The 27,199-nt window shown below is 43.8% G+C and overlaps 3 protein-coding genes across 9 annotated transcripts in view; 2 read left to right on the top strand and 1 right to left on the bottom strand.

The window, feature by feature from the left end:
- asap1b (ArfGAP with SH3 domain, ankyrin repeat and PH domain 1b) overlaps nucleotides 1–12,139 on the bottom strand; it is a 65,011-nt gene extending 52,872 nt beyond the window's left edge. For 3 of the 6 annotated variants that reach the window (XM_017406605.3, XM_017406608.3, XM_017406606.3), the window contains exons 1-2: nucleotides 12,039–12,139; nucleotides 6,203–7,832 (exon numbers count right to left, since the gene is read on the bottom strand). In XM_017406605.3, coding sequence (XP_017262094.1) covers nucleotides 6,203–6,328 — 126 coding nt within the window. In that variant the 5' untranslated portion in view covers nucleotides 6,329–7,832; nucleotides 12,039–12,139. The remainder of the gene's footprint in view (nucleotides 1–6,202; nucleotides 7,833–12,038) is intronic. The other 3 variants (XM_017406607.3, XM_017406609.3, XM_017406611.3) reach the window with 2 other exon arrangements.
- On the top strand, nucleotides 9,706–19,383 carry nfx1 (nuclear transcription factor, X-box binding 1). The gene is made up of 23 exons (XM_017406813.3): nucleotides 9,706–9,953; nucleotides 10,627–11,511; nucleotides 12,546–12,707; nucleotides 12,868–12,945; nucleotides 13,070–13,175; nucleotides 13,778–13,849; nucleotides 13,937–14,076; nucleotides 14,168–14,267; nucleotides 14,349–14,566; nucleotides 15,356–15,453; nucleotides 15,550–15,580; nucleotides 15,681–15,763; nucleotides 15,971–16,079; nucleotides 16,162–16,281; nucleotides 16,355–16,434; nucleotides 16,516–16,746; nucleotides 16,976–17,049; nucleotides 17,134–17,235; nucleotides 17,387–17,524; nucleotides 17,642–17,708; nucleotides 18,572–18,717; nucleotides 18,812–18,916; nucleotides 19,031–19,383. The coding sequence occupies exons 1-23, from the start codon at nucleotides 9,935–9,937 to the stop codon at nucleotides 19,104–19,106; spliced, it is 3,240 nt and encodes a 1,079-aa protein (XP_017262302.1). The 5' UTR covers nucleotides 9,706–9,934; the 3' UTR covers nucleotides 19,107–19,383.
- A 1,926-nt stretch (nucleotides 19,384–21,309) lies between these two features.
- smarcd3b (SWI/SNF related, matrix associated, actin dependent regulator of chromatin, subfamily d, member 3b) overlaps nucleotides 21,310–27,199 on the top strand; it is a 32,158-nt gene continuing 26,268 nt past the window's right edge. The window contains exon 1 of one of the 2 annotated variants that reach the window (XM_017406710.3): nucleotides 21,310–21,631. In XM_017406710.3, the coding sequence (XP_017262199.1) occupies nucleotides 21,620–21,631 (12 nt within the window). In that variant the 5' untranslated portion in view covers nucleotides 21,310–21,619. Of the gene's footprint in view, nucleotides 21,632–22,073; nucleotides 22,172–27,199 lie in introns of those variants that run through there. The other variant, XM_025003850.2, reaches the window with a different exon arrangement.

The raw sequence follows: 27,199 nt of genomic DNA, 5'->3' as shown, positions 1-27,199 counted from the left end.
TAATCATCAAAATTAAACGAAATAAACATTTGAAATATATGAGTTTGTATGTAATGTATGAATATAATATACAAGTTTCACTTTTTAAATGGAATTACTGAAATCAATCTACTTTTTCATGATATTCTAATTTTATGACCAGCACCTGTATAATCCCTCCAGGGAGTTCTGGGTCTGCCTGAAAAACCTCCAAAGGAGGCATCTAATCAGATGCCTGAACCACCTCAACTGACTCCTTTCGACGAGGAAGAGCAGCGGCTCTACTCCAAGCTCCCCCTGGATGACGGAGCTCCTCACAGCCTTACAAAAAGAAACTCATTTCTGTTGCTTGTACCCAGGATCTTGTTCTTTCAGTCATGATCCAAACCTCTTGACCACAGGCGAGGGCTGGAACGTGGACGAACCAGTAAATCGAGAGTTGTGCCTTTCGACTCAACTCTTTCTTCACCACAACCGATCGAAGCAACGCCCTCATTACCGCAAACGAGACCCCGATCCGCCGATCCATCCAAAACAAACAATACTTTTCCAAAACATAATCGTTACTCAGTAAAATCTGTTCACTCTGTTGAAGCAGCTGAAGCTCCCAGATGAACTTTAGAAAAATAATAAGTTATCAATGAAACAACAGATGATTCAGCGGCACGTCATCCTCATCTTCAACATTCAAACCATTGAACTAAAACGGTTTTTGTAGTAATTTGTCAATAGTTGGAAAAGTTTGATTATTTTCCTCGTTCAGTTATCAAAATTTTATTAATCTACTATATGATTCAACAGTTTGTAGGTTCAAAGAAAAGAGGTTATGTCAATAAATAAACAGATTTAAAAGGCATTCAAGGCAATTCACTGTACTTAAAGTGCAATAAATGCACCGTTTCCAAACTAAAGTCAACAATCATGATAAGAATATTGACCAAAATAATGGGGATTATTATTTCCATAACCGAGCAGCCATTGTTACTGGAAAAGGCCACAAACCTTTCCAAACATTTTAATTTCTGAAAGTGAACAGGCAGCATGAAGATAACAGGAATTTACTAAGAACTGAGTCGTAATACATGCTACAAGCTGCTAAACCAGCCATGCTTTTGCAACAGTGTCGGAGGACCCATGTTTTGTCACCAAAAAGTGAAAACCGTCTCTGCCAAAAATGTTTCTTCTGACAACTTTGCACGCTCGCACTCGATCAGAAGCTCAGTTCTGAAGCACTAAATAACCTCACATGCAGGTTTTGGGACTGTGGGGGGGAAACTAGAGTACCAGGAGGGAGAAAAAAAAAAATCAACATTCAGACACTGAGATTTGAACCAGAAACCTCAGGACGAGTTCTTCTTGTGTTCCTTTAATTCCTGCTTTTAACTGGACTTTCCCACATCCTCAGTGTTAATATACACGACTTCAATGTGACACCAGAACATGATAAACAAGCATCACAAAAAAACCTGTGCATGAGTATATAAAATAGAACTCTGTAAATAATTAGAGCTTTAAAAAAAGAATGAGCAGGATGTTATTTGAGACTTTCACAAAGAGTGGTGACTTCAGGCAGTGATTTGGAGTCTAATATAAATACTCAGTGGTTAGAAATAACCCTCCCTATTCATTTTTTTCCCCCAAACATAAAAGCACCAAAGTCTGTGTGTCAGCCTGAGAGTGCTGCGTCTGAAAAGGCTGTTACATAAAAGTAAAAAAATAAATAAATAAAAAAAGGCCCTGCTTATCAGGTCAAGGCTGGCCACGCTTGAATAGAGCGACTGTGAAAAGTCAACATTTTTTTTTTCCAAGCCCGGTCCGTGTGATGAAGGAAGAAGCACGCTCAAAGGAATGCCAGCTCGCCCCACCCCCCACCCCCCCACGCCCCTCCTCGTATCGCTGCTGCGGTTTTAGGAAAGCCAACCCAGTGACGCAAAGATGCCATCTGTGGGGTAAAGGAGCAGGCGATGCGCGCCCCTCGGGGGAATTACAAGAGCCTGCCGCCGATATTAACTTACATCAGAGAGAATCTGAGAGAGCAGGAGAACCCCTCCCGCCCCGGAGCAATAACCTGACATACATTTATATAAACAGATGTCACAATCTGATCAGGAGGAGCTGAATTATTGATCAGTTATGTTAGCTCTTCAAAGTTAGGGGCAAAAATTGTCATACTGGCACTCAGGATCGGCAAGTACTTGTACTCGGTTTAAAGAAAAATGTGGTAAAAGTACCAGGCAGTAAAGTAAGGGCAGGTGGGGTGCTGCTCCACCTTAAAAACAAATCATCCGCCCCACAAAGTAGTTCCTCCTAATAAACAATAATAAACATTACTTAGTTACTCATATTGCTGCATATTGTTTTGTTCTGTGTGTTTTTCAACTATTTTAACGATTTCAAATGTTTTTTTCCTGATTCGTTCTCAGTTTTTGACTTATTTGTAGTTGTAGGGCGCTACAGGTCAGTAGATTTAACCGGTCTCCTGTCAGGGCAGCTCCGACAGAGTCTCATTGGGGCGTAAACTATCCCGCCCTGTGGGCACATTCTGCTACAAACGTTACACCTCACATGATCTTATTTAATGCAGCAAATCCATTCATGAGACTAAAATTAGCAGATAAACGATCAGTCAGCAGCTTGGAGCAGACAGACGGGACATGAAGAGAACAGAAAACTAAAGAAGAGGGGAGATAAACAACAAGACATCCATTTTCTGTCTGTAACTGTATATCTATAATCATCCACAGGTGGATCTTATTCAGCTTATTTGGCTCAGGTATATATATATATATATATATATATATATATATATATATATATATATTTAATTATCAGACCAGACCGTTTTCACCAGACACAACGTAGAGAAAAAAGGCAACAATTTTGTGCAGAATTATTTTTTTAAAAGGGACTATTAAGCAACATAACACCTATCTTTGTTCACAGAAAATGCAATGCAAATTGTCACATTCTTGTGGTTATTGGTTATTGAGCAGCTACTGACAGGTACACCCCTCGACTGAAACCTTTAATGTCTGGGGACGTTTTCGTGATGTGTGAATAAAAACATTTTAATCTGAGCAGGACTTCATATTGTGCAGCGTGTGCGTTCGAAACATTTAAGTGGACAAGTAGAGGACAGAAGAAGACGTGTCAGGGCTAAAAACAACAATCTACAGCAAGCAGATGAACAGCGAAGACCTGAAAGATGGTCCATCCTTGCTAAAACACTATTTTATGTTTCAAACTGCGTTATCTTTAGTATTTTTCATAGATCCGGTGAAAGAAATGGAACCTGACTGTGCCACTGATGAGCTGTTTGTTACGTGTCGACACAACGCCGGTTCTTCTCTTAAGCCAGGACGCAAACAAACAAACATTTTCCTGAAAACCATCAGGAAGTGGACTGAAAATGAGTGAAAAAACAGCAAAGGTCTAAAGTAACAAAAGTCAATAAAACTTTCAGAGACCTCGAACGCCTCCTAAAAATCTGTAATTCTGTTTGTGTTTGGATTTAAAGACATTAACACTTTGTTGATGAATCACCCAGGTGTCACAGACTACCTGCAAATTGGAAAAAAAAAAAGGAAAGGATCTCCGGTGTTGGACGATGAAATGAGCACCTCAACGTCCCGAGCTTCTCGCACGGATCGGCTGCCAAGTGCTCTCTGGGAAAATAATGCAGCGCGAACAGCAACACAACAATGGTTTGCTTTGCACCAAAAGATGACAGCAAAAATAAAAGCCAGACACATCAGCCAGCTTCCGGTCTGCCACCCACATAGCAAACACACAAACACACACACACAATAACCCCCCCTACCAATAGCACCACCTCCTTTGTCTCAAGCAGGCGAGGCAGAACGGTTATTTTTAAAACTTTCTCTCTCCATATAGCTTTGTTTTCCCTCACTTCTGCACTGATCCGACATATAGACAGCTGAAGCAGGGGGGGACCGTGAATGCCATTAATCTGCACCTCTCAATTATTCACATGTGGGGCTGAATCAGGATGAGATGACTGCAACAACTTTTGGTTTTTTTTCTTCCCGATGACTCAGTGGAAGCGCGCACAGAGAATGACAACTCTCCTGCTGGGTCGAGTCTCCCCCTCGGGTTACAGTATGAAATATTTACGCCGTACCTTTGCATAATTTACCTCGTCGACGCACCTAGGAGATGACTCGAGCGAAACGGACGTGGAGGCTTTGAGTTTGGGGGCGACGGCTTAAGTGCAACCCGAGGCGGCCTCTTTCCGCGGCTGCGTGTCTGAGCAGGACACCAACAGGACTATGGTTTTCGTCCAAGAGGCGCCTAAAGCCAACAGCTTTAGGTTTGCCGTCTAAAGCCGTGGGCGCGTCCCGCCTTTTCGTTTGAACGCCGAGGATGACGTTAGCCGTGCCGGCGGAGCGGTCTCCCTCGTCATGTGATCTCTGCGAAAAGAAAGACAAAACGGAAAAAAAAAAAAAAAATCCAGAGCGGCTGCCGAAGCCCGGCGCACATGGCAGCCCCGTCCGCCAGATGTTTTTCGTTTGTGCTGCAGAGGATCAGAGGCGCGGAGCCAGAGAGGTGATTCATGATGCAAGCCTCCTCCTTGTTGAGAGCCAGCAGACACAAACTGGGCTCCATGTTGAGACGAAACACAGCCCTGGCTCTGTTTGGGTGGACTTTCACAGAAAACTATGAAACCACGAACCTGTAAAAATCAGAAGCCTACTGAGTGGAGAACTAGGCCTCCACTTCGTCTCGTGACTATCCTTGTTATTTTACCGCTTTGTTTAGTCACAGACCCTCGATTTGAAGTGGCATGAACGGGAAGGCGGGCGTCGCGTTCAACGCCTCGGCCCTCACGTGACGGATTACTCCTGATGTCGTTCGCGTCTTCTCCGAAGTGCAAAATGAGGTCACGTTTCAGCATTAGCTCACCACGGCGAGGGCATGCGCGCGCTCTCCCCTGCTCTGATGCTCCATTTAATCAGAGCGGGAGGGATGCCATCATGGGAAACACACACACACACACAAAACATAAATCCACCTGCCTGACCTGATTACATTTCATCTTGCCTGAGTTTATATCCAGCTTTAATTAGTGGCCTCGCATTGCCTGAAGGAATGCATATCGCCCGCCGTTTTCCCTGCCAGAGTTTTAGACTGAGATAATCTAATCTGCTGAGGATGACTCTCAGCTCCTACCACTCCAACCCTCAGCACACACAGCTGTAAAAATGACTGAATTATAGCCATTGTTGTGTTTTCCAACGTCAGTTAGCTGCGTCGGCCGTCTTCAATGGGGGCGGCACGAAAAGTTAGTCAGCTGCTTTCGTACATTCTGTGATCACCTCCTGGAAGTTTTGTTAAAATCCGGGCAGTGGTTCCTGAAATATTTTGCTGACAGACAGATAAATTTCCAACAAAGATCTTGTGCGTTGCGTCGTGGGTGACTCCCAGCTACTGCCACGCCGAGCTTTGGGCGAATATCTGGAAATCCGACAGAGCCGTAGCCATTTGTGTGTTTTCCCGAGGTCAGCTGGCTGTGGCGGCCATCTTGACTGGGGCTGACTCCCAAAGGTAATCAGCTGTAGATGCCCATTCCAGTGATCCCGTCCTGCAGGTTTCAAGGGGAAAGATTTGCCCCGTGGTCCCAAACACATTCTGCTAACAGACCGACCCACCCGAGTCTGCTTCAGCGTGCAAAGGGGCGAGAACTGAAGTCGAACAGCCATGTGTGACGGCAGCCGGGGACTAAAATAGGTGTTTCTGTGTGACACAAACACAGCCCCAGCCTGGCAGCATCCTCCACCAAAGCCCTGAGTTATGTAACACTGAACACAGAGAGCTGCAGGCCTGAGTGCACATCCTCCTATTCCAACACAGCCAGCCTCCTCCTCTGTTATTATTATTATTATTATTTCATATATGTGGAGCTGCAAGATCAGATGACACACAGCAATAGATTAGTCTGGCTCTGCATCATCAGTCTGAATGAGTCTAGGTGAAATGTATGGGTTTATTTATTTATTTTTTCTCTTTAAAGGGGCGTGCAGCTTTAAATAAAACGCACTTTTACAGCAACAGGTGCAATTGTTTTCTCCTCCGAGTGGCAACACGAAGCCCAATCTGCTCTAAACGGGATATATGTGGATATATAGAGAGATATATGTGGTGTTTAAAGGCAAAAATTGTGTTAAATGGAGCCCCCACCCCCCACCCCCTGCGTGGCCCTTACCTCCTCCAGCACGTTCACGGTGTTCCTGCAGCTCTGCATGCGGGTGGTGAAGCTGGAGGTAGTCGGGGAATTGTAATCCTCTGTCGTCTCCGAGAGAAACTCGGACACCGATATTTGATCCGGCATCCTTTAACAGGGAGAGGAGGGGAGGAAAAAAGGGGGGGGGGGGGGAAAAAAAAAAAAAAAGAAAAGAAAAATGCCCACAGAAAGGCTCGGCGGTGCAGCTTCAGAAAAACAAAAGCATGTAAGATGACGACTTCTTCTTCTTCTCCTCCTTCAGTGACTTCGCTGCTCTCCGGGGAGGAATTCGGCTGAACGCGGCAGGGGTGCGTCCCCTCGGCGAGCGTTTTTCCTTGAGAGAGAGAGAGCGGTCTAAAAGCGACACGATATGTAGTGTCACCCCGCTCCTCCTCCTCCTGCTGCTGCTGCTGCTGCCTCTCCTCCTCTTCGACTAAACCTCGGAGAAAAAGCCGCCGCGGAGAAATGCCCTCATTCTGGTCTACAGATGTGGCGAAGAGCCCCCGCGCGCGCGCACCGTTAGCAGCAGTTTTATCATAGTCCAGGGTGCGGCGAGGTGGTCCGGAGCTGCGCCGCGGTTCGGTTCGGTCCGTGTGTGTGTGTGTGTTTTTTTTTTTTTTTTTTAAACAGCCCAAATGCTGCCTCAGACACGTTCACTGCCACTCTCCCTTCTGCTCGGCCGAGTTCGGAGCTGTGCGCGCGGAGGAGGAGGAGGCTCGGGTCAAGCTAAGGCTAACGGGAAGCGCTACTTCCGGTTGAAAGTTTCAAAATAAACTCAATACGGAAAGCCAGTATTACGTCCATGAATAAAATATGAATGAAGTCAAGCATAAAATATTCCCCTGAACTGTATGAAACGGCGCAGTTCATAAGAGTTTATGCCAGTAGTTTTCCCAAACATATACTGAATGCAATTCTTGTAATGTGGGTCTGCACTCAACGTAAACAACGCTGAATCTGCCGGAAACCCACATGGGAGCCCGACTGACCTACATTAGGCTGGCTGTAACCCGCAAAGGTAAACAAATATGGCAGAATAAGACAAGTGTAGAATCTGGGAGAAGATGTTCAAGTGGAAATATGAGAATCTGCTTCTAATTGCAAAAAAAGAAGAAGAGAAGCATGAAGAGCCGTGGGTGGAGCACTGTAGAGACAGAGGCATTCAAAAACACGTGGCTTTAACCAAACCTTTGCTGAGTTTAACATCTGATCTATTTTCAGTCACTTCTGTAGATAAACAAACAGGTAGTAGTTAGAATCCAGACACAAATTTTTAATTTAAGGACACGTTAACCATTTATAAGAAAAATATTGTGTGGATTTTGTTGTGCTTTTTCAAACTAGATAAGATGTTTTAAACTGAAAAATAAAGATGTCAATTTTTTATCAGAATACTAAGGAAATAAAGCAACGTACTTTAATTTATATGATTATGTATGATTATATTACTTTATTTTGAAAGCCGAGTGGTCCTGTTTCCGGTGCGTAGTGCGTTGCTTCACGCGGTTCCTTCCCACCCACTTCGCTTGGATGACGGGGACGAGCGGCCCCTGTGCGCATGCGTGCTCTGGATTCCTCTCTGCAGGGAGAGAGCGGCTCGTTGAATGTAGGCCTGGTCCAGAAAGCGATGTGGAGACAATAAAAACAAATATTTTGAAACTGTGTCTCTTTCAGCGACCTTTTTGCATGTCAGTCTCAGCTATGGGACACATTTAAACTCTAGCGACTTATTTGGACTTATGACAATGGGTCAATAGCTGTCAGAAGAGTAAAAATACAGCATATTCTGCTCGGATTTAGCAGTCATTATCTCCCAATGTTAACGATTTAAAATGGTGTGTTGATGTTTAGTCTTTTAGGGAGACTACACATGAGTGCCTCAACACTTTGACCACAATATTTCTCAGTTTTATGTGGTATAGTTTGGAAAATGAGGCTTTCTTGACATAAAAAAGCTTGCATTAGTGTCCACCATTATCTCTGTTTATGTTGTAATTTAGCCAATAACTCTTAGAAGTTTAGGGTAAATATAAATTCCAAAGAGTTTAACCTTCTGGTTAATTAAGTTCAGTACTTTCAAAACTGTACCTTCTGTGGTTTTCGGAGTCTATAATAAGACTTTACTATCTCACTCTGAACCAGCTGTTTTCAAAGAATAATCTTAGTTTTTATTCACTTTCACTTCCCTTTTGAAAACTACACGAGTGCAAAAGGGAACATGCCACACAAGGAAATGTGGTAAAAGCACAAAATGACAGAGTTATCCTTTAGTAGTTTCCTGCCTCAAAGTATCCATCATCACAGGATAAGGCAGACCACTGTAACACAGAAAACCCATTTATTTCAGTTCCCTCCAAAATGAAAAAAAAGAGATATTTATGATTCCAGGCTCTGATGTTTGGCTTTTTACACCACGTCTGTTTTATTTCAGATATGTTAAACTGATTCATTTTCCCTCCGTTTGTGATCTGTGCTGGTAAAATGAGTCACAACGGAGAATGTTTCTATAATGAGTTACTATTAGTTTCAGATTCTCAAAAGCTTCGAAATGAGATGCAGTTTGTTGAAATTTAGTGATTTCGGTAGACATGGCTGAAGTATTGCTTATGATAGGAAGAACGACAATCTGAATAACCGAATAGTTCATTTTGATCATCGAAAGAACAGAACTATAGACGTCCGTTTTAACTATTATATGATAAATTGGCTTGCCACAGTTTGTGCCTCCGTGTGGCACAAACTCAAACATGAAGCGCCATCCTGTGGGCATATTTTACCTTCTTTTTTTTAAATAAGGCAGAGTTTTAGAAGAAAAAAAACACTATTGTACTTTTATTTAAAGATCACATTAAGGCTACATAACAAGTTATGGAAGTTTTAAATATAAACTCATTTAATTCAATCAAAAAAAATATATATATATACAGAATGCATATATTATTAGGTTAAGGCCATTGAAATTCTCCTCTGAAAGTCTGATGTTATTCTAAGAAACAATCAACTTCAAATAGTTAAAAAAAAGATTATTCTAAAAGTGGCTAAATTGTGGGTACCTTTTAGGTACTTAACCATAATTAAAAAGGTTTGGAGAATCGGCATTAGAAAAAGGGTAAATGCAGATTTGTTTCTCATTCAGATTTATAAAACATGCAGTCAATAAGATCAGAGTTGAACTAATCATTAAAACCCTTACATGAAGAAGAATTGTTTTTCATTATTATTATTTTTGAGGGGGAAGTCAATTCTCACTTTTTATTTATATTGGTTATTTTTTTTAAGTAAGAAAAATTTTATTATGTTTCTTAATGAATATATTGAGGAACTGTTAGTCCCCTTTTAGTATTATTTTTGTTTGTTTGTTTGTTTGTTTTAAGTTTTATATGATCTGTTTACCTGTTTTCATGCACTGATTTGTTTTACATCGGTTTGAATTAAATGCGCGCCTTTTATTTTGAAAGTGCCGAGCGGAAGTTCCGGTTATGTGAACTTCATGACGCTAGCTAGCTGTTAGCCGTCAGTTAGCTGCTGCTGATTGGAGAGTTGGAGCGAAGCAGGAGGAAAATTCTCATTGTTTTTGAGGACATTCCTGTTCGTTTCGTCCACTGGAGGACAGGCGGAGAGGAGGACTCTGTCCCCGACTGTCCTGTCCAACTTGTCAGCTGTCGAAACGACCTGCTGTCGGTAAACTTGAAAGAAGCAGCGGAGTTCAAGTGAATGGCTGAAGGCTTCTCAGGTAAAACAAATAAATAAAAACAAATGCAGGCTAAATACAGCCAATTAGCGACAATACCCCGAGTTGGTTTCTAATATTAAAATGAAATTAGTGCCTACATAGCTACACTAGCGTGTTTACTCACAGTTTGACGTGACGCCAATTTCCTTAGCTAGCTTAGTTAGCAGGAACTTTTGAAGCAAAGCTGAGTGTTTTGTGATTGTTGGTCTAAAATCGATTGGGTCAGACTTTTATCTGACGTGACAACATGTGACAGAGAGGTCTGGCACCGACATGCACCTGAGCTGAAACAGGAGCTGAAAGCAGCATGTGACTATTCGGCTCCAGCTGTTAAGGCCACTCTGTTTTATAACATTTTTATGATGGACTTTAACCTACAGGTAACTACTAGTACTGGTGTTATTTTTATACCTGTTCAAAAGTCCACCAACCACGGGTGACTACGTCATTCAAACTGGATTATAGTTGGGTTAAATTGGAATAAACTGCCCTTTATGTTTGTTGTTTTAAATTTGAAACCTATTTTAGATTTGTTTGTATACAACAATGAACTCACCCCTAATTTCTTTAATGAACCAGACATATTTTTAAGCGCTGTGTATTTATTATGGAAGCGTATGGATTTTTGTCAGCCTCGCATTTTTACCAACACTGTCACCTTTTCTGTTTGCAGACCCGCCTGAGTTCAGCCCGGATGTGACGGCACATCAACGCAAATCTCGAAGAGGAGGCCACAACAGTGACCGAAGCCTGAGCAGTAGCAGCTATGATCCAACCCAGCAACATGGAATCTTTCATCGGGGCTTTAAACACCCGTTTGGCCACGATAATTTGAATAATCCAGAGTACAGCCCTTCTCCCCATCAGGGAGAAGATGTATCCAGAAGGAGAGGCAGAGGCAGAGGAAGGAGAGATGGAAACAGAAGTTTAAATGGAAGTTTCAGCAGTTCGGGCCCCTGGCGGCAAAAGTCTGGCAGTGACTTTGGTCAGTACGATGCAAGTAACAGATACGGACGTGGTTTCCAGACAGAGCCCATGGGTGGACCTGATGGAGCCAGCTGGAGGAGAGAGAGTGTGAACAGCGATTCGGAGCAAACCAGCCAGGAGCAGGGCGCTCAGGTCAAAAAGCCTAGAAACGCTGGCCGAGAACTGAGTGAGAAGAGCGGTCGGTCAAAGGAGAACCACACGGCTGCACCAAGTCAGAGGTCTCATAGTTTGAGGGAAGAAGCAACTGAGAGACTTCTACAGAGTAAATCAAGTGCTAAGCCCCAACACTACGACCCCCAGAAAAAGCACGTTGACGGGAAGCGACGGCAGGGGCCGATCAAACCGCCTAAACCGCCTCTTCAGGAAGACGTGAGCTCAGAGAGTGGCACCGCTGAGCAGGATGGCTCCGACCGGATCAGATCATCTCAGGATCCTGCCTGTCAGCTTGGAAGAGGCTCGGGAGCACACAGAGCCTTTCAGGGCAGAGGGGGGCGAAGAACAAACTACTCGAACAACAAGCCGGGCGTGAGGAGCTCAGAGAAGATGCCCAAGAGCAAAGAGACCCAGACAGGTTAGAACTAATGTGTGGAGAGCAAAGAACAGAGCTCATGACCTCACTTGCTGCTCAAATGTTTCACATTTTAGAGGTTTCTCAGCTGGTCAGAACCCAACATTAAATCAGGCATCTATAGAGGTACGCAGACAGCATTCAGTCTGTGTTGACCAAGAAAACGTTCACAATAACTGTCCATATTGCTTTTGTAAATCCCAGGATTGTTTCTTTAGAGCAGTGGTCCCCAACCTTTTCAGCTCCACGGACCGGTTCAATATCAGATGGTATTTTCACGGATCGGCCTTTAAAGGTGTGGTGGATAAATACAACAAAATAAAAGGATATGACCAGCATGAAAATGGGGGTATTTTTTAAAACATATAAACGTAAACCCAACGTGTCCTCACAGCTTTGTTAGCTGCGTCCTGGTAGCAACATGAATAACAGCCTCTCCTACCGCTAATGTTCTCTGGTCAATATGGTGAAATTTAAATGTCAAAATAAGAGACACCACAAATATAAAGTGCACAAAGAAAACAGCTCACCATAACGCTGAATCAGTGGAGCCCTGTGCCTGTTTCTCAGTAACTAGACGATCTCATCTAGGGCTTCAAGAGATGTTTGTTTTTTACTCATTTTGCTGCTTGTGGGTTTGTTTTTAGAGGTAACGGATCAAGTGACCTAGATAAGCGTTCTGACACGCATCAAGAGTGAGTCATAGACGGATGTAGTGGAGAGAATCCGGTCAGTTTTCAAAATAAATGTCGTTCAGACTCAGGAAAAAAAAAAATTGAAATACTGTAAGTTAATTATTCTTTCTGTGCGGCTCGGTACCGGTCTGCAGCCCAGGGGTTGGGGACCTCTGTTTTAGATCATATTCTTTCTGACTCAATCTCTAAAATCCAAATGTACTCGACATCACAAACGATAAAAGTTCAGTTCTTACACTCGGAGCTTATTGGTGTTTTATGTCTCCAGCAGAACGAGTTGTTCTGGTCGAAGCCGTCTGTTTGTCAGCTGCGTTCTGAACCTCTGCCCTCTGTCCTCCGAAGGGTGTCTGATCGAGCAGCTGTCCGAGGAGAAATACGAGTGCATGGTGTGCTGTGACGTGATCCGGGTCATGGCCCCAGTGTGGAGCTGCCAGAGCTGCTTCCACGTCTTCCACTTGAACTGCATCAAGAAGTGGGCCCGATCCCCGGCCTCCCAGTCAGACGGTACGGCCGTGTAACGTTTTCTTCAGAGGTGGTTCCTGTTCCCGACTCCTGCTGATTCAACAATGTGTTGTTTTGTCACAGTCTGAAAAGCCTGACCAAGTGGATTTATTTGATGTAAAAAGTTCAAACAAAGCTGGGTTTTTTTGTTGTTTTTTTCCAGATTCAGCTGAAGGTTGGCGTTGTCCAGCCTGCCAGAACGTTGTACTGAAACATCCGACCGCCTACACCTGCTTCTGCGGTGAGTGTCTGTTTCATCCACGCAGACGGACGTGGTTCTTCTCCTTCTTGAAAGCAGCAAAGCGTTATCGGGCCGCAGATCTAAACTGTCCTTGATTTTGTTTCGCTCCGTTCCTGACTGACAGGTAAAGTGACGAACCCTGAGTGGCAGCGCAGCGAGATTCCCCACAGCTGTGGTGACATGTGTGGGAAGAAGAGGAGTGGAGCGGACTGCAACCACCCCTGTAACATGTGAGCTGTGAAAGCTGGACGCAGATAACTGTGCTCTTCTCTCTGACATCTCAGGAATAAATCTGATGCCACTAAGATACTATTAAAGTCCACCAGATATCAGTGAAAGATTTTCAGACAATAAGATGCTGAAAAGAAGACAGTTTTACCAGTTTGGTTATTTTCATTGTTGTGCAATTCTGTTTTCCTAGGGAGAATTGAGATGTTAAAGTCATATATATTATTATAAATTACCCACATATTGTCTTTACTCGTCCCAGCCACCCAGATACATTAATGTATCTCCAAATTAGATCTTTAAACCAATTAAGGCTTCTTCTTTTCATGAATCAAAATAAACCCATTTCATTGTGCTTTTGATGCACAAATTTATTATTTTTTTACTTTTCTCGGACATGTTTAAAGACTATCTTAGCTGTATTGTTTGTTAAATTGGACTTCAGTGTTGGTGGAACGGAATAAGTCTTCAAGATTTAAAAAAAATAAAATAAAAATGCAACTTTATTGTAAATGTGGGCCATATACGACTATATATGGAAGATGTATTGTCAAACGTGTCCGTTTTGGAGCTTTAACTTCTGGTTTCCTGTCGTCTCTCACAGCTTGTGTCACCCTGGACCTTGTCCTCAGTGTCCTGCGTTTGTAACCAGATCCTGCGTCTGCGGAAAGACGAGGTAAGCCTTGCTGCAGTGGTGTTTTAACGGTGTCCTTGTTGCGCTGCGTTTGACACGCTGCTTGTTCGTTTCGTTGGCACGATGCAGTCAACCGATGCGCTGCGGCCAGGCCTCGGCGCTCAAGTGCGACAAAGCGTGCGGCGCTGCGCTCAACTGCGGTGAGCACACCTGCGTGCAGGTGTGCCACAGCGGGACGTGTCAGCCCTGCCAGCTGCAAGTTCAGCAGGGTGAGCTTCACTGTGGCACAACCCCGCTGTAAATATGCTGAGCGAAGAGGTAAAGTGTAGGATCTGATGTTTCTTTTGTGTCTGTACGCAGTCTGTTACTGTGGCGTTACGACTCGCACGGCCCCGTGCGGCACAGATAAAGAGGCGTTCGATGGTTTGGGACATTTCTCTTGTCAGAAAAGCTGTTCAAAGTAAGCAACCCGACGCCACTGATGATATTCACACTGCAGGAATACACAGACTTTTCTCTGAACCCTCGTTTTTCTGTTCAGGATGCTGGGTTGTGAAGCTCACCGGTGCCTGCAGGTGTGCCACCCCGGGCGGTGCCAGCCGTGCCCCCGCTCACTGAGCCTGGTGAAGACGTGCTCCTGCAGCCAGACCCCGCTCACCAAACTCCTGGAGCTGGGCTACGCCGAACGAAAAAGCTGCTCCGACCCCATCCCCTCCTGCGGGAAGACGTGTAACAAACCCTTACCTTGCGGCTCCAACGGTGAGGAGAAATGCCGTCTCCACAGTTTGTGGTCTTCAAATAACGTTCGTTAACTTCTACAGCCTGAAACATCTGATCCCAAATACAGACATAAGTGTTCCAGGGATTGGGAGCGCAAGCGAATTATGGAGTTAAAGATGTCAAAACATGCAGCAGCATTAGTAAAATAAACCTTGTGAAGTCAAATATAAAACAGCTTATGGGGATTTAAAAGTTATAACAAAAAAAGTTTGGAGTTGACCCTTTCTGATGTACAGTTTGAAGTTAAAGCTGGGAGAAAAAGAAGACGATGAGGCTGGATTTCTTCTACTTTAAGTGAAGAAGTTGATTTTTTGTGTTCCTGTATTGACTTCAAACACCTAAATGTATGCTATCAAACATAAAAAGACTCAAGTTTTTAATATATGTCCTTATCATAGCCAGCTGATGTTTAGTTTTGTGTATATTTGGCCTCTTTCTGCTGTTTTATTTTGCCTTATGTCTCCGGTTTTTGGCTTTCCCGGTCCTTGTAAGGTGTCACTTGTTTTATACAACTGACTGAATTATGGTGGCTCTCTGACATGTATAGTTTTCCAAATTTAAAGCAATCTGAGTTCCTTAATTTGACTTTAATGTCCTTTATTTTACTCATAATGTGGACTGGGAGCTGTTTTCGAAGAGAGCTGTCCTCACGTCTTCCTGGTGGTCTGTTGTTTGTGTTTTCAGTCTAAACAGGATGTGCATTATCTTCAGCTCACTGGTGTTGTTTTTAGGAGTTTGCTATGAGATAATGTGCCTGTGTTATTTTAGACACCATCCATTTGTGTCAGCTTTTATGCCACGAGGGCAGCTGCGGACCGTGCTCTTTGACCTCCACCATCAGGTGCCGTTGTGGCTCCAAGACGAAGGTGGGCGAAATCATCGGTGGAGCGTTTACTTGTTGCTGTTTTTTTTATTTTAAAACGCCAAATATTAAAAGATTTTCCGATTGTTTTGTTTCTCAGGAGGTGCCGTGTGCTGAAATCCACAAAGAAGGTAAAAAGAAATTGAAGCGATTCATCTAAAAATGAGTTTGATGCAAGTTAACGGCGAGCCAGAGTTGTTGTCTTACGTTTCACATGTGACCTTGATTCAGAGGAGCTCGTGTTCACATGTGAGAAACGCTGCAGCAAGAAACGCTCCTGTGGTCGACACAAGTGTGGAGAGCTCTGTTGTGTGGTGAGCATTCAGAAAATCCCACTCAGTGTGTCTTTGTGTGCTGAATGTTTTGATGTAATGAATGTCACCAACCACGTGAAGCAGCCAGTTTGTTTTTCCAAATCTGCATCGAGTCAGCTTGCAGCACACATTACAAAATGCTCATTTTTAGCCACTATCTGAGGCGACGTTCCATCTTGTTTTTTTGTTTTGTTTGTTTTCGTCCAGAACGTGGAGCACAAGTGCTCCCTGATCTGTGGCTACAAGCTCAACTGTGGCCTCCACCGCTGCGAGGAGCCTTGTCATCGTGGAAACTGTGAGCCCTGCTGGCAATCCGGTGAGTCCTCGAAAAACACCCGATTTGAAGTTCGAGGCGTCAGGTTTGTCGCTGAGTGTGTCGCGGCGCCCCCTGTTGGCAGGTTTCGACGAGCTGACGTGCCACTGCGGGCTCACTGTGCTGTACCCTCCCATCCCCTGTGGCACAAAGCCACCCGAGTGCAAAAACATGTGCACCAGAAGGCACGAGTGCGACCACCCAGGTGAGATATAACGACATCTGCTCGCACTGCAGCTTTCCACTGCGCCTTTAAACGTCATTTCCCTCTGATTCAGTGTTTCACAACTGCCACAGCGAGGACAAATGTCCACCCTGCACCTACCTGGTTCAGAAGTGGTGCATGGGAAAGCACGAGGTAAAAGATCCCCGACCCCGGACTCGTTCCAGTTATTGAAATGAAAACCTAAACCTGCGCTCGTTTGTTTTCGAACCGCAGCTACGCAGCAACATCCCGTGTCACCTGCAAGACATCTCCTGCGGGCTGACGTGCAACAAGCAGCTGCCCTGCGAGATGCACCGCTGCAAACGGCTCTGCCACCGGGCCGAGTGCCTGCCCGAAGGCGGCTGCCAGCAGCCGTGCGCGCTGCCTCGGCCGGACTGCAGCCACCCGTGCTCAGCCCCCTGTCACAAAGGCAGCGGCTGCCCCCGCACCACCTGCACCGCCAAGGTACGGCTCGGTTTGAGCAGAAAGGAAAAGAAGCGTGCTCTTTTCTAATAAATGTTTTCAGTCTGGCAGATCTCCATCTAAAAGCCCAGCTCTGCCTTCTTTTTACAGCTGAAGTGTAGCTTTAATAAGTGTTTAACTCGGATAAAATAAAACAACAGGTCGCCACACTCAAGAACCTCCCAGTAGAACCCCTCACAGCTGCTGGGCTGCTCATTCTCTTCGCCCACAGGTAGCTCTGCAGTGCAGCTGCGGTCGGAAGAAGGAAAGCGTCGCCTGCGCCGAGGCCGCCAGCTCGTATCAGAGGTGGGTTCTGCTCGCCGTGCGTCTGGATGGGTGGCACTTTTAAAAAGCACTGCTGGTTAAGAAACGCTTCGCCTCGGCCTCCAGGTACGCAGCCATCGCCATGGCCAGTAAACTGTCAGACATGCAGCTCGGCGACTCGATGGACATCGGCCCTCTGCTCACCAAGAAGGAGCTGAAACAGACGAGGTAAAACAGCAAGAAGTCAGAACAAGTCATTTTTTTTAGACACTTTCTGGGAATGTAAATATTTAAATATTATACAAGCAGCTTATACTTCCAGCTGAGTTTGCTCAGGTTTTGTGTCGTATTGTGGTTTTATTGTTGTTTTTGTTTCCAGGCTTGAATGTGATCAGGATTGTGCCACTTTGGAAAGAAACCGGCGTTTAGCCGAGGCGTTACAGATAGACTCTAATTCTGACCCTTTCAACGTTCGCTCAGCCTCTGCCTACAGCGACAGCCTCAAAGAAGATGCCAGGTTTGACATCAATTCCTCTTCTTTTTTTTTGTTTTAAACCTCTTCACTAGCCACAGCTTCATGATGCAGATTAACTTTGCTTAAACCTCAGAGCAGATAAATTTTTTTTTTTTTCAGAAAAGACCTGAAGTTTGTCTCAGATGTAGAAGAAGAGATCAAAAATCTTGTTGATCTTGTCAATAAGGTAACCTGATTTATTTAAAATCCCTTTTTTTTTTCTTTTACATTTCTGTTGCCTGACCTGTTGGGAACCCCACGGCACAAAATGATGCTGAAAGTTTCATCCTGATAACCTAAACTTTAGAGCTGCATTAATTTAACCTCTAAGCTTCACAACAAATCAATAAAACTGCAGGAAAAACTCGAGGCTCGGCTTCTCTGATCCTGATCTTATTTTCCTAATTCTGCCTTTATGACAGTTTAGAAAATATTTTTATCTTCTATTGTTCGAGGGGATCAGCCACCAGCACATTGTTCAAACAATAAAACTATAATTTTCTTTACTTTTAGCTTAAATGTAGTTGCTGCGGTTGTCAAAACTCGCATTTGTTGTATCTGTGCTTCATCTAAAAGTTTTTTTTTTTTTTGTCCCTTTCTCTAAAATTTGCTTCTGCTTGAACATAATAAGGACTAAATTAGACCGCCTGGTTCCAGCTGCAGTTTGACATTTATACGTGTTTCCAGCTTCTTTTATTTTGACCCAGTTACTGAGCGTTCATCTGTATCTGAACCTGTTCCGTCCTCCAGCGGTGCCTCCGTGTTTTTGAAGAATAATCCTCCATTATTTGGATTTATAACTAAAACTGTCAAGATAGGTTTCGTTTGATTTGACGCCCAAACGTCTTATTAACAGTAATTCCTCAAAAAGCATTTCTGCCCTGTAGTTATTCAAAGTTTCATCAACTTCACTGTAATGTTCTGCCTTAATGTTATTTAATGTTGCTTAAAGGAACAGATGCTAGAAATTAAGCCCCAGTGGATCCAACGTTTTTGTCATGTGAGGCTTCAAAACGGCAGCCTGTGTTATTTTGCTTCCGGTGACTGCAGGGAAAGCAGCCGAAGAGGAGCTACTGCTTCCCGCCGATGAACCGAGAGCACCGCAAGATCCTCCACGAGCTGGCGGAGGCCTACGGCGTAGAGAGCGCGAGCTACGACAGCGAGCCCAAACGCAACGTGGTTGTGACGGCCCACAAGTACGATCGCGTCCGGAGATAAGGCCGCTTCCTTCACGCAGACTGTGGTATTCATGTCTCTGTGTGTGTGTGTGTGTGTGTGACTTGTTGCCAGAGGGAAGGCGTCTTGTCCAAACTCGACCCTGACGGCAGTGATCGAGCGGGAGACGGCGGCGAGGGCGCCCCCTCCCATCGCTCATATCAAACAGACCAGCAGCAAGTAAGCCTTCCTCTGTGGTTACAGGCTGTTCTAAATATGGGACTCTGTCTGCGCCGGCTCGCCCGGAGGAGGGCAAAACCACTCAAACCTCTTTTTTTTTGTTTCTTCTCTTAGGGCCGCGCCTGGAAGCTCCTGGTCAAAGATGGTTAAAGAGGATTCTGTGATCGACTATTTTGACGTTCAGGACTGATCGGCTGCTCGCGACGTTCAGTTTAGAGCCGCTAAAAATAAGAAGACGAGACCTTTTTACTGTTCTTTATCAGAGATTTAACAATTCCTTTTGGATTTGTAATCAAATTGTGTTTAGGAGTTCGCAAAGATATTAATATTTTTCTTGAATATTTAGGTCTGGAAAGGAAAATTCTTTAAGACTTGTTAAAAATCGTTTAATAACTTTAAAAAAAAAAAAGTCTCAGAGTTAAAGCAGGACGTGTCCTCTTTGGTTTAAGGTTCTCGAACAGCATCCAGAGCTTTAATCTCAGCCATAAATCACCTTTTGTTGTTTCTGCTGGCGCCGAGCCAAGCCTCCCTGTCGGAAACCTGCGGGCCGCACTGCGCAAACAAAAGCCTGGTTAGAGAGCGCGCCTCTGACCCAGTTTGGGTTCTGCGCTCGTCCGAGAACTTCTTGGGTGAAGACGGAACCGATCGGGTTCGGAGCGGCGCAGGCTCCCTTCAGGACGTCGTCAAACCCTGCCTCCTGTGAGCTTTTTGAGCTGGCTGACAGGAAGATGTCTCCATCTACTAAACCAAATGTACCTGTCCATCACGTGCTAATAAACCCCAGATAACCAGCCAATAAACTCCTTGATGTGTTTTGTTTTTAATAATGGTTAAAGTCGAGCCTGACTGGATGGATATCAGTGGGGAAATCTTTTATAAATGATGCTGCTAAAGCAGTGAAACTCCTTTTAACATTTTATATAATTTGAGAGAGTCCGGTCACTGTCCTAAACCATCAATTAATCACTTCCTGACCCTGTTACGTCACTGTAAGGCAACGTTTTCATTCAGGCTATTTGAATATTTTCTGTCAAATCTAAACTGTTTTCTTGAATCGATCGGTGTATGAACCCTAAACACACCCCATTCACCAAGACAGGCACGAGAAATAAAACATTCTCCTGATTAAAAGGTTTGCTGAGACGAAACGTGGGACGTTTGGACCGAGGGACGTTTGGTGATTTTAAATTTGAACAGGAATCTGAACTTCAGATTACAGATTTTCTATCTGAACAATCTGAAAATGGATCAAGATCAAAGCTATTTTAAAAATAATTCGATTGATTGCAATCGTTATTTTGAGATGTATCATAAATATGACTTAAGGTCTCATATTTATGAGAGACTAAGTCATAATTGTAAGATGCTTTTTTGTAATTGGGACGTACATTTTTATTTTTCTTCAGTGGCAGACATTGGCTTCCATTTAAAAGGTCGCTTCAAAAATGTGTTTATTGATTTATTATACACAAGAACATTAATGTAAGAAATGGGATGCACATATATGACATACTGCTTTAGAAAGAACTTCCCAAAATACTTTGTTTTAATTCATTTTGAGATAAAATTTTAGAGATCCTTATTTCTTATCAACTATTAACAAAAGGTACATAATACACCCATCAGAAGGCACTAGGGACCAAAGGCTTTGACATTTCTGTGTTACTCAAATGTGAAGCTGGAGCAGAGACCAGGCTAACAAAGGGGTCCACCTATAACCTTAAAATCAATGGAGATCACCCTTGACGAGAGGCGTCCAGCTGTGCGGTTCGACATTCCTTTTGTCGCACAATTTCAGTTCGAGCATGGATAAAGCTTTCCCAAAGGGGTCACGTGATGCCTTGACCTTTGACCTTAAGGCCTTGAAATTCATGGGGATCACCCTTGAGGTGTCCAGCTGTGCAGTTTGATAATCCTGTGTTTTGCGGTTGCAGATTGGAGCTTGTTCACAGGAGGGATTTATAAAAACAAATGCTTAAAAAGTATTTATCAAAATTAAAAAATATGTAAGGTTGCTGTAAGCATGCTTTGTCTCTAAATTAGTAGATTTTTAATGTGTATGTTTAATTTACTTTTTAAAGTATATTATGCAGTTTACTAAATAAATTTTACAGCTAATTAGCTCCAATTTCTATTCCTCCTATTGAGAGTTTATAATTTAAAAGGGAGGTGGTTGTCCGTTTATAATTTTAAAACATTTCCTGTGGTGCTAAAACAACCCGAAGTTAGCATTTCACCATACTTTTAAAAAGAAAAAAATAATAAATGCCCACTTTGGGGAGGATAATTTGCTGACGCTCCCTGATGATTTTTCGTTAATTTGTCGACGCTCCCTGCTGCTCCTCCGACGTACCGAGCCTCCGGCACCAGACCGCGCCTGCGCTCCCGCTCCCTCCCCGAGCGAGGCTTCACCAATCCGGGCTCCGGCTCCGTCCCCGGCTCGGCGTCCCGACAGGCCAGCGCTAATAAGTCGCTTAGCTCGGCCAGGAATGGGGGAGCGGTAGGGGGGAGACGCCGCTGAGCGAAGAGCCGAGAGGAAGTTCGGAGAGAGAGAGAGAGAAAGACAGGAGGAGGAGGAGGAGAAAGAGGAGAAAGAAGAGGAGGAGGGAGGAAGAAGCTCCACACACGCCGCTCCGGACCAGACTGCTCCACGGATTCGAGCCCCATCCTCCAGCTGCTGTTGTTGGAAAAAGGCGCAGAGTGATGGAGAGAAAGGTACGGATGCTTATGCTACCTTGATAACATTAGCCTTTTCAGCCGGAGCAGCGCGCTCTGACTAGAGTTTTATATATTTATTTATTTTTTTATGTATTTTCCCCTCGTCTGTAGCTGTAATTTATTGTGCCTCCAGGAGGGAAAAAAAGGGCTCACCTCGTGGTAAATTTGGGCTTATTCCGCTGCGCAGTGGTGCTGTTAGTGAACGGGGAGCGGATCGTGGGTGTTGGAGGGGACCTATAGGCTTTAGTAGCCCCCCTCTCTGCCTGTCTGCATCACCACACCAGGCGTTGTGGAGCCGCAGCACCTCAGCCCTCCTCCCCACCCACCTCCCCCCAGTCTTTGCAGCCGACGCAGACAGACACCAGCTCGGCTTGTTAACCTTGACTGGTGTGGGGAGTAAAAAAGACGGGATTTCACCATCTTTCTGCTCCTCTTTGAGGCTCACCTCCCGTCCCCCCTCCACCCCTCCACCCCCACCGCCGCCTGGCTCCGAGTCGAGGTGCCCCGCAATAATAATCACAAGGAAGAAGGAAGGATGTGAGTATGAGATGTTGTGGAGAAAGTTTAATTTTCGCAGCTCGTACTGTCAGGCAGGAGGCAGGAATTCAGAGCGCTCTTCTGCTGAGTCAAAGGAAAAATTCATTTTTATAGTCAGCAACTCGCTCAGCAGCTCCTACTTTTTAACAAATCTGTGCCATAGCGGAAAATAAAGCCTCAAATACTAACTTAGAGAGAGATAGTTTTTCTTTAGAGTTATTTTATTTTCTAGATAAACAACAGTCACTCCTTAATGCTTGATTGTTGTTTATTTAATATTCAGCTAAATAGTGACGCTTGTGGCAAAAGTTTATTAGCCTAGCTTAGCAAGCTTTCTTAAATAACATGTATGCGAAGCTCGAAAATCACCTTATTACAGGTATTATTATATTTTCTATTATCATATACCAACATGTATTTGTTTACAGTATTACTTACTCAACCTGTGGTGTTGCTTATTTAAACTAAGTCATATTCTCTGTTAGCCCAGTTTAGCGTGACATGCTAGCATTAGCATTAGCCTTGCTAACCTCTGCATTCAAAGCTTAAAGTATATCATCCATAAACATATTGCTATTTTTATTATTTACAGCAATTTATTTGTTCACAATGTTGTGAACTTACAGCACTGTTTAACTAAATTAAGATACACTGTGTTTGCGCAGATTAGCATGACGTGTTAGCATTAGCTTTGCTAACCTCTGTAGTCAAAGCTTAAAGTGTATCATCCATAAACATATTGCTATTATTATTATTATTTACAGCAGTTTATTTGTTCAGTGTTGCCAACTCAACTTACAGCAAAACTTAACTAAAATAAGCTACAGTGTCCTATTAGCCTAGTTTAGCGTGACATGCTAAAATTAACTCAGAGTAGCAGGTTAGCATTAGCCTTGCTAACCTCTGTATACAAAGCTATATAAAGCTTTACACATACTAACATATTATTAATAATATTATTATTATTTATAGCAGTTTATTTGTTCACAGTGTTGCCAACTCAGTTTACAGCATTTCTTAGCTAAACTACGCTACACTGTCCTGTTAGCCTAGCTTAGCATAACTTACTAAAACAATTAGCGACCTACTTTTTGGTTAGCAGAAACCTTGATAACCTTTGAGCTTACCATATATTTTACAATAGATAACTTATTTATATAATACTTATCATTTATTCACATATATTTGTTTGGTGTTACGAATGCAACCTGTAGTGTTGCTCAGCTAAGCTAAGGTGCACTGTCTGTTAGCCTAAGTTAGCATGACTTGCTAAAATAAACCTATTTTCAGGTAAGCAAGAGCCTTACTAATCCCTACATAGAGACTACACAGTGCATTTTAAAATAGATAACCTCTTATTATTAATAATAATATTATAAACCTAATTTTTAGGTAACAAGCTCAACATGTCTTTTGTAATAAAACTAAACTAGGCTATGCTATGCTAACAGTAAAGCTACAAGTATGGCTAACCTGATCAACTCTAAATGACTAACAAGTTGTCTGCTTTTTAATACATAGCTTACAGCTAAGCTACATTTTCTTTATGCCAAATATGAAGCTACAGCTGTCAGTTTGCTTTGTTTAGCATTTAGGATTTTTGGAGCTGTGAAGCTGCAAGCCAGTTAACCTAAAAATCTTTTCCTTTCAAACCGTGTTAAGCTGAAAAGACTCGCTGCTCCCTCTGTCATGTTAAGCTGACAGGTTGCCGGCTTTAAATTTCACTGACCAATTATATTTCATTGATCTTGGAACGCAGCTGAGACCTCCCCCCAAACTAATCCTGAACACCGAAGTTAGAAATAATCAGGCTTCATGGGTTCTGATGAGATGCATTTGGTGTTTCCACTCTTTAAGCGAAGCTAAGATAAAAGAAGACAATCTGACTCGCTGCTGGTTTTAGCTCTGTATTTATAAGAGAGAGACTGAGATTGCGTCGCTTTCGAAATGAGTCAGAAATCGGAGGATGCTTCTCCAGCTTCAGGGTTGCGCAGAAGACATGTTTGGTCCAGAGAAATCTCAATAAAAGTGTGACTAAAATAGCCCCGTTCTAAGCTGCAGTCTTCCCTAACCCGACTGCTGGCACAGATATTCCTCTCTGTGTAAAATAAAGGAGAACAGCTCTTTCTCATTAGTATGCACTGTGCCGTCACAGCTTCTGGGGTCTGATAAAGGATCAGAGGATCAGCTCCTTTTACAGTCTGCTGAACGCTTGACCTGACTTTTTTAGGAAAGACACACTCTCTCCCCCTTCTCTCTCTCTCTCTCTCTCTTTCTCTCTCTCTCTCTCTCACACACACACATATCAGTCGCTTTGTTCAGTCATGTTTGAAATTTAGTTTAGGACACTCATCAGGGTCACTCTGTTCGGTTTCACCTCCAGAGTTTGTCAAAGTTGTTTTTTTGTGCTGGTTTGAACAGAGCTGGGACCGATAAGTCCAAACACCCAATTAGTCACCCAAAAAGATGTTTGCTGCCTTCGCTTTTTGTTGAATTTTTTAGGGATGAATGTAAAACGGAGCACAACCTTTATTTTGTTTATAAACTTAGGAATTTTGACGTAATCTTTTTGCTTTTGCAACCTAATTTGACATGGCATCCATGTTTTTTTACCCACTGTTATCTTATCTAAAGCCTTGCTGTGTCTTAACTGTATTCTCTTTTAGGATTTATATATCTTTCCTCTTTTTTCTTTTGTTGTATGTTGCTCTCATTTATAATGCAGATAATGAGATTGTGCACTCGGCTCTGAAACGAACCGTCTGGGCTGTAATAGCCTCACAGTTCACAGAGTGGCTGGCTGACCTATTTTAAAGGCTGCTGTTCAATACCGAACATTGAAAACTGATGGCAACATTTGCGCATGCTGCTCAAATATGCAAGAAAATGTCACTGCGTTTTTTTTTAGAAATAAATTAGAAGAAAAAGAAAAAGGGATTGCACTGACTTTATCTGAAGCAAGAACGTTAGGGGCCACATTTTGAAGACAGCAGCTGTTTTTCCAGTCATCTAACCAGGTTATTTTTCCAACCTGTGCATGTTTTATTTATTTTTTTTATATACTGGGCTGTAAAACACCAGAAAAGCAGAGGAATTTTCTGTCAGCTGATCCCAAAGTTCACCTTAAGATGGTTTACAGTTCCAAAAAAAGCAAATTCTCAGATTGAAAAAAAGGAAACTGGGTTATATTTTATATTTTCACAGCTGTACTTTACAGCACGTTTTTATTAAGTCGTTATAACTTGGATTTATTATTAGTAGTAAAGTTTGGCAACTGAGACGATACATATTAGTTGTTTTGCTTTGCTAATTATGTTTTTTGTCTTTTCTTTGACCCTTTTGTATTTGTCACCAGAATGTGTTTGTCCTGTTAGCAAAATATCTTGTGACCCAGTGGACGGATTTAAATGAAACTCTCAGAGAGCAGCCATCAGCTGCAACGCCGTCATTTCTTTAAACGTGACGTCTTGGTTTAAAGCTCTGGCACGAAACGCGGTGAGCCGTGTGCGTTCCTTCGAGGAAAGCTTCACGTTTCATTTATTTTTATTTGCGGCCAGTGTCTGCGACGTGTCACAGTTGTAGCACGGGGCAACCGTAATATTTCCCCAAAATTGCCTGTTTTTGTAGCTGTCTACCCCGACGACGTGGCACAGGAGATTCTTTCCAAATTCCTGTCCTTCCTCCAAGATGGAACAAAATGCACATATCAGTAATTATAAATAAGATTGTTGAACTGATTTCTTTCCCCTTCTTACCTAAAGATTCAAATGTATTCTCGTTTAGTTTATTCTAAATAAAGGTAAAGTTTAAATTCTTATGTTTGGACGTGTTTTGGGAAGTCGTCTCTTTGCCTTCACATATAATGCGGCGAACCTAAAGATGACGGCTGCGACTCGTTTTGTCAGAAGAATCGACGTTCTCCGCTTCTCTTTCCTCTTCCTGCCCCCGTTTCCATCTCGGCCCGCGCCAGCCTCGTCCTCGTTCTGTCGCCCCGGCCTCCCGTCCACCCCGGGCGGAGCGGTGCAGAGCGGTCGGCGCTGACGCCAAACTCAGACGAAGAGTAGGAAAGAATGAGGAGAGGAGAGCGGGAGTGATTCACCGCAGCACGTCCTGCTGGGTTTGCTCTTCCTCCTGTGGAATATTGGGGTTTATTCGTCGTGAAGCGGCCATTATTGGTGTCAGAGTTGATGTCGGTGAGCTCGTCGCTGACTAACAGCGAGCCGACATCTCTGAAATTTGTTTTATTTTCAGTTTTACCATGAAAGCAATCCCGTCTCGGTTCGCCAGCTGCTGCTCCAGTTCTCAAATCACTAAAGTCGGCGTTGCTTTCACACGATTGGCTGCCGGCTCTAAAACGCTGAGCGGATTATCCCGTTGCCATGGCTACGGCAAACAGGAAATGCCCAGAGGCAGGTAATGCTTCAGGCTCGTCCCAGTGTGCTGTTTGGTGCTCGTGGAGAAACCTGGCTTCGTTTTGTTTTTTTTGCCTCCCATCCTTCCATCTGCTCCTACGACGGCTCCTCTTTGTTCCGAACAACCCATGAAAAACCCCACAACGCCGGCGCCAAAGTCCTCATCTGCTGCTCCGTCAGCCATCGCCCCAACAACGCAGACATCCGCAGGAACACTGCTGCTTTTGTGCCAAACGTTTATTCCCACAGCGCCGTGCACCAAATCACTTTGATCGCAGGAATATCAGCAGATTTCTCCCCCAGTTGTCACGGGAGACTTTTCTCTCCGTCCCCGCAGGTTCCTCTTGGCTGCACATGCCTAATTGTGAGGAATCAGCACTGAAACGTGCCCCTTCCCACCTTAATCCCCCCACCCCACCACCCTCTCGGTGAATGTGCAGGTCGTGTCTTTGTGGAGTCCCTTTGAAGGAGGCCGGCAGCCATTGAGTTTCTCTCCGAGAGCTCCGGCCTTTTAAGCAGCTTGAGCTCCGGTTTTGTCCGCGTCTATAAAACCGAAGAAAGAGAAGCGAGGGGCCCTGCGATGGGTTGGGTTGGGGGGGGGGATCCGGATTGCTTC

Source organism: Kryptolebias marmoratus, linkage group LG21 (assembly GCF_001649575.2).
Source record: "Kryptolebias marmoratus isolate JLee-2015 linkage group LG21, ASM164957v2, whole genome shotgun sequence".
NCBI classification, from domain to species: Eukaryota; Metazoa; Chordata; class Actinopteri; order Cyprinodontiformes; family Rivulidae; genus Kryptolebias; species Kryptolebias marmoratus.
Note: the sequence above shows the minus strand (reverse complement) of the source record. Positions and strands in the feature narration are given on the sequence as shown.